Source organism: Aythya ferina, assembly GCF_964211825.1.
Source record: "Aythya ferina genome assembly, chromosome: 6".
NCBI lineage: Eukaryota > Metazoa > Chordata > Aves > Anseriformes > Anatidae > Aythya > Aythya ferina.
In genome coordinates this window covers 39,545,612-39,552,793 of record NC_140303.1, presented here as the reverse complement: position 1 = coordinate 39,552,793, position 7,182 = coordinate 39,545,612, and the positions used below count along the sequence as shown (strand labels likewise).

Sequence of the window (7,182 nt, the reverse complement as noted above, 5' to 3'; positions counted from 1 at the left end):
AAAAAAAAAATTGTATGGACTGAAACAAACTACTCCTAGCACCCACATCAATGCCATTATTAACCAATGAAACCAAGTGCACAAAAATACTTTACACAGCCTACTGATGTAAAGTATACATCGGTGAGAAAGTACAAACCTAATTCGGTAAAATGCCAAAAGAAGGGTTGGTCGGTACAAACTCCGCTCCGGGACAGAAAGCAAAGGGGGCAATAACCTGACCTAGCCAGGCGCACACGCACGCACCCTCGCACGCACCCCCGTGTCTCTGGTTAAACGCACAGGTGTGGACAAACAGCGGAGAAGCAGGCGGGCGTGGAGCAGGGACAACATCGACGCTTCCAACAGAACAAACACGGCAACTCGTGACAGAAAGGTGCCAGCTACGCTACACAAAAGAATCACTCCACATGAGTCTGCGTGTAGGACCGTGGCGTTGCACACACGACAAATGAACCTACCCCGCGGAAGGAAGAGAGGAAGGAAGGAAGGAAGGAAGGGCTGCTGCCTCCAGGCCCCTGTAGCCAGTGTAGCTATTGCGATCCCTCGGGCTGGGGAAGGACTGGGAGCTGCTCTGCGGGACGTGAGGAAGCGCGGAGCCCGGAGGGAGCGCTTCGTGCCCCGGCACGCCAGAGCCCAGGCTGGGGCAGCCTGCGGGCCCGCGGTCCTCGGGGGCAGCCGGCCTCGGTCCTGGCACTCTGCGGAGACGTGGGGGGCTCGGGCAGAGGGGCGGCCGTGCTCCCGGCACTGCCAGCGGCTTCACGGGGCGCCGAGCGCTGCCAGTCCGTGGCTCGGGAGTGAGATTCGGGAGCTCAGGGAGAAAGGCGACCTGAGGTAGGTGGCGGGCCCGGGCGAGGAGGAGGGGGGGTTAATGACTCCACCCGGGGACCGGGAATGGTGAATTATTTCGGGAAGCCTCGAGGACAGAGGATGCCATGGCTTCCATCACCATCGCCGCCATCCACGTTGAAAAACAAAAAGAAAAAAAACAAAAACTAAAATGGAAATAATGTTGTGCTACACTTCCGTTCGTTAATTTTATAATGGCTCATAGCTTTAGACTTTTAAATCTGTAGTGTATTAATTTTTTCTACATATGTTTCACATTTCTCACTTAATATAACATAAATAATTTGGTTAATAGATTTAACCTGCACATTTCAGCCACATTAATATATATAAGAATCTGTTAATGGTATAAATAATTCTTTTTAAATAAAATAAATCTGATATGTTACATAATACTGATAAAAATTACTGTTGCTAATAGTTTTGTAAGCCACCCTTGATTTTTTGTTTCAATACTGTGAGATGGATCTGGAATCACTTTTCTGAACGCTGCGGAGCGTGCCCTGTCGTTCTACTGCAAAACCAAACCGCACTCGGCACTGATCACATCATTAAGCAGGGCCTCTGCCCCATCAAAATTAAACGCGATGGTTAATGACGTTAGATAATTTAGGCTAATAAATCTAGGGGTTTTGAGGGGTCAGAGTTACTGGGGACAGAAACTGTTTTAGTTTATCAGGTGGCTATGAAACTTTAACTACAGAAATGGCTGACTAAAGTAGTTCATCTACTTTTTTTTTTTTTCTTTTTAATAAAATCTACAGCACTCTACTTTAAAAGTTAAGTAAATAAAAACGCAACCGATGGTTGCAGCCTTTGAGTTATTAATTAGAGCTGTGATCCCACGTCCCGTTAGGAATCTGCAAGGTTGCACTCTCCTACAGAGACCTGAATGGAGTACAGTACTTCCAGGCAAGGTTCATTCCAAACAGACAGTATAAATGAACACTCAGTGGCGTGAAGTGTATGTCATAATTAAGGTATTACATAATCATGCCTTCTCTCTGCTGTTAAATACAAAAACAGCATCTTTTACATTATCATATAAAAGCATTTAGGCTGTATTTTTATTTATCACTTTACACTGGTAGTCTCTTGTATGTGTACTCAATAGAAACCAAAGAATTTTGTACACTATTTTTTTTTGTACAATAAAAGATAAAGTGTGCATTAGGTACGCTTGTACATGACAATATTGTACAATATTTACATTTCAGATATCACCATGAAATTCTGTATTATCTATATACACAATGAAAATTTCTCAGAAACATTTGGACTATTTCTTATAATCACAATTTTAGTATTATAGAAAAAAAAAATCAGTAATCATCTGACATTGTTACTGTAACCTTTCAAGAGCTTTGATTGGTTTATCCAGCAACTGCTATCCCTCCTACTCATCAAAAATATTGTACCACTACTCCACGTAGCACCCTGCGGTGGTGTCTATCTGTCTTCATATAAATATTGATATAACCACGTCTATACCAATACCTACATATAGACTTATGTGCACGTTCGTTTTGATAAGTACTGGACCAGTAACAAAGACATTCAATGTTATCTAGAGATCTTCCTCCTCTTGGGTTTTGGAGGCTTCACTTGTCTGTCTCCCTGTGGGATTTGGTGGACCTAAAAACAAGTATATTCACAAGTTAGCAAAGGACATTGCTCAAAGCACCCGGCCACAAATCAACGAGTTACGGGATTGCTTGGGATGCTGCTAGGCTGCCCCACAAAACCGTTCTCAGGATTTCCCATTTACACAGCCCGAAGGAAAGGGGAGCTGGAGAGCTGTCCAACACTGCAGAACGGCACCGACTGCCTAACGAGGAGCTCAGCCCCAAGCAGCGATTATGCCCAATTCCACGAAACAAATCTGTATGAAGCATTTTGACATTAGTGATAAAGTAGCAAGTATACAGTGAGGAAACACTGCTAAGGTGGAAAAAGATCAGAGCAGCCGAATTCAGGTCTGCGGCAGCCTCATTAGGGACAAGCTGCGATTAGCCAGCTCTGCTTCCAGCTCGGTGTTAAAGCAACGTTTTGAATTTGAGTTTGGTGCTAGGTGGCTCCGAGCACAGGAGTTTCCCAGCGCGAGCGGCAGGCGAGGTGTGCCGGGCACGGAGTGCCACCACCATCTGTCGGCAGCCGGCAGCTCAGCGCCGCTCCCGGCCCCAGCAGCGCAGCCACAAAGCCTGCAGCACCGTGCTGCATCGCTGCCCGGGCTCCTTCCTGAATTCCTGCAGCCCGCTAACGTTTCCTACTTATTTATTGGCTCTTTCCAGCAGAAATGATGATTTAAGCTCGTTAGCGCGCTTGCACATGCTTTTCATTTAAAGATGTAGCTGATGACTGAACAGCAGCAGCTGAAAAAACAGCGAGTCGCTAAAAAGGGAAGTGCTGATTCCCTGCGACTGCTTCTAAGAATCGTAATTTTCAAGGAAACAAAACCTGATTATGAATTTTGGGCCCAGATAATTACAATATAAATCAAGGTGGCGTACTGACACACGGGCTGGTGGAGCAGCTTGCCCGTGTTACAGAACTACCAGATGAGCAAGTCCTGTTAGAGCAGTCTCCCCTGAGCCCCTGATTCTATTTTAACTCTATTTGAGTTAAAACAGAATCGCAGCGAGGTTTGAGCACTGCTGTGTTTGTGCAGGAGGGAATGGGGCTGGCACCAGCAGCAGGGGCCGGCCCAGAGGTCTAAGGGGTGCTGCAAGTGGCACAGATGTGTGTGCCCTACACATCCCGCGGGCACTTGCAACAGCCAGGTCCTGCCGTCCTTTGCCTTCCCATCAAGAGGAAGACGTTTCAAATCAAAACTCCATCTTATTTAATCCATTCACAACTTTAAGCAAAAGATTTGGGTTTGTTATTACTTATGGCAACTGAGTAACTTATTTAGGGTGTCTTGGTGGCTCTGAAACCAGCCTTCAGCCTGCAGATCTGTTCAGATTTCCTTTCCTGTGCTCCAGCAGCTCCCCTAAGTCGTGCTCATCCCTCTAAACATGCGTGTGTACCCGCATCTTTAGGACTGGGCATCGCATATCAGGAGAAAAAGATTTACGTAGTCAAGTGCTTCATAATTAATAATTGGCAGAATTACCAGTGATAAGAGATGGGAGGTTGTATGCACAGTGACACACTTGTTGGCATGTTATAAAGGAATTACAGACGTAAATGTGAAGATAAGAACATTATATAAAGAGATGTTACTTTAGAAAGATCCTGGGCTGACACAGCAGTGCTCTTTTAAAAATATTTACACTGTTACACTCGCTAGCAGGAACACCCTCCTTAACTTACCTTTCAGGACAGTATCTATCATGTCACCTGAGGAAAACTTTATTCAAAGGGTTTGATACCCAAACAAATGATGCTTTTAAAGGTGGTTTCAACAAATGAGCCTGGTTTTGTGTCCCCAGCCAGAGAAAACCCCTGGAATGTGAGCCGGACTGGGACTGATCAAGGTAATATCAGGCTGCATGTGTAAAGTATGCCCAGGTCTTTTAAAAATATATATAATTGGCAATGCAGCTAAAATGATGCATCTTTTCCCCATTTTTCAGAATAACTAGACATTTGCAAACAGTTTGTCAGGCAAGAAAAATACCGAAAATTCCCCATTACTTAAGAAAACACAAACGAAAGTTACGGAAAGGAACCCAAATCGACAATCCCAGCCTCCGACTGACACATGCACAAACAGAGAGAGCAGATGAAATTATTGCTGATGTGAAAAGAAACTTACATTCCCAGACATTTTGTCTAGTTCACTCATGGCCTCGTGTATAGCAGCTTCTAAATGGTTATTTAGCTTTCCACTTCTAGGAAGAAGAAATGAATGTAGTCAGTAACTTAGCAGCAGAAAAACACTTACAATTAATAACAAATGCATTCATTCATCAGACACATTTGAGCATCCGGAGAGCCTCCCAGGTTGTTACAGCACCAGACCTGTCCTTCAAGGAAGGAGACGCTTCCTAAATAAATCTTCCCGTTTAGCAAAGGGAGAAGGATCGCTGTGTCAGCTGGGATGGAGCACAGCAGGACTCGTTGTGCTACGCAGAGCTGTGCTCGTTTACCCAAGGCTTTGAGCGAGTTTGTTCAAACAGGGGTAAAGGAATTTTAGAATGATGTATCCTGATTAGGTTTAAACCAACCGGAGAAATTATAAAATAATCTGAAATACAGATTCTGATACAAAGCTGGCCACGTCCACATGGGTTTCTGAATCAACTGAGCTCAGCTGCTCACAAAACCAAGTTCAGGTGATGCAACCTGGACCAGTGACAATGCCCTGAGATATTATAAATGCCAAGCAGGATATTGCTTAGTGGCATCATCACCTCTAGAAAGGCACCGTGATGGCTCCACCTGTACTGCAGCTGTATTAAGGACTGATAACGATGCTGATTTGGATGTCATTGAGAAGCAGCTCTCAGATCACAAGTTACTGAAGTTATTTCATCACCACGATGCTCTGGCAGCAGCCTCACGCGTCTTTATTGGATTTGTCCCCTGCTCCTTCCCAATCTCCTATTTTGGTTGGCTGACTAAAAATTAAGCAACGTTAGGAAACCCAACCTGAACTGCTTTTTAACATCGTTTGCCTAAAATTCAATCTTAAATTAATTCCAAATAGCACTGAGAAGCTTCGTTTGCTGTCAGTGGCACCAGGGGCAGGCCAGATGTGCCCGCACCAGGAGCGTGCAGGACGTCTGATGGCACCCGGAGGACACTGCCCATTTTTAACTGTTCATTTAAAAATCCTGTACTGACTTTGTGAGTTGGAATTTCTGCTGTAACAGAACTGCATTTGGGATGATGTTCAGGATGAAATTAATGGAATATTTGGTAGCATCTCAGCAGCAACCACTTCTAACAAACTGGCAGGCTCGGATACAGCACGGTGGTTTCCCTGCTGCTGTGTTGGAAGAACAAAGGTTTGGCTTTTCGCTGGAGATGGAAATTTTTACTCCGTAAGCACAATAGAAAGCACAGCAAAAGCAGCAATGATTGATGTGACTTAATTTATGGTGATTGTCACTGTCATAATGAAACAGCCCTAGCAATTAAGATAATCAAAGGCAGTATTACACAGCACACAGATTTCTCCCCGATGTTTTTCTTCCTTCGTGCCTTGCCTTTGGGTAGGATGACCCCTTGAGGTCACTTCCACCCTTACTAGGTGCTTAGGAAATTTTTGCTATTAGTTAAGAGCCATTTAGAAGTATTACAAACAGAGCTGAAGGTATGAACTGTAGTCTTAAGACACCGATGCTTTTTTTCCACTAGCTGCATTCCACCGTGAAGACGAGGACCTGCCCCTGAGTGAGTCAAAGTTTCAGCAGTGCCCATCGCCCAAACACCAGCTACTGCAGCCGAGCCACTGCGACAACGAAGCAGAGACCCTGGCACTGGGTAAACTCATGTCAGGTGTGATGTGTGATGCAAACCAACCTGCAAATGCCACAACTTCTGCCAAACTCCACTTAAAAGACTCTAGGAGTGGTTTCTTTCTGCTGTTAACGAGCAGCACATCGCTTCTCCGAAATCCTCTCACGGCCAAAAGCTTTGGAGGCAGATTTGAACTCCTTCCCGCAGGAGCAGAGGACAACCTTTGTGCCAGCAGCTTTCCTTTAATCCGTCCTGCTGGAGCCCACTGCAATTTCACCCATCCGTATCCTCCAAATGAAGCACGACCGTGAGCTGAGCCAAATTTTTGGTAGTCCCTGAGCTCTGTCCCGCAGCGGGCAGGTCCCAGAGCTGTCGTGCAGCCACTGCTCGTGCTGTGAGGCCGTGCGAGCACACCCGTGCCCTGCAGAGCCAGCAGGAGGGACGTTGCTGACCCATTTTGAGGGTCTGGATGCTAACCTTGCTCTGCTCAAGACACCGAACCTCTGCAGTGTTGGCCCATGCTCCTAAAACTAATTTCTCCTCAACCTCTTCACCTGCGTCTTTGTATCACAGAAGTGCCCAACGCGATGTCAGTGCTGCTGTGTCAGTGGCACTCTTATCCGTGTGGCAACAGAAACTAAGAGGAGCTGTATTCCACGTGTAACTATTATATCTAATGCTTAGTCCTCCAAAGTTTTGGACCCTTGTGCAACAGGATGCCACAAGGCCACGTATCACGGAGAAGACCATCAGGAGATAAGAGCTGCTTCAGATAAACTGGGAACAGACCACAGGTAAAAGGGAAGGGGCTACCCTCAGGTCCACAACAAAGGAGCAAACCACTTGAAATACGAGACACAGACAGGGAGAAATTGGGCAAAAACCTGTAAGGGCTGTAAAGGAACCCTAGGGCCAGGGGCACCC

At 45.7% G+C, this 7,182-nt stretch overlaps 1 protein-coding gene across 10 annotated transcripts in view; it reads right to left on the bottom strand.

Moving 5' to 3' along the window:
- Positions 1-1,879: 1,879 nt before the first annotated feature.
- Positions 1,880-7,182, bottom strand: part of MBD5 (methyl-CpG binding domain protein 5) — a 125,985-nt gene continuing 120,682 nt past the window's right edge. For all 10 annotated transcript variants that reach the window (XM_084523284.1, XM_084523280.1, XM_084523288.1 and 7 more), the window contains 2 exons: positions 4,610-4,685; positions 1,880-2,484 (listed from right to left, as the gene is read on the bottom strand). In XM_084523284.1, the coding sequence (XP_084379410.1) occupies positions 2,413-2,484; positions 4,610-4,685 (148 nt within the window). In that variant the 3' untranslated portion in view covers positions 1,880-2,412. The remainder of the gene's footprint in view (positions 2,485-4,609; positions 4,686-7,182) is intronic.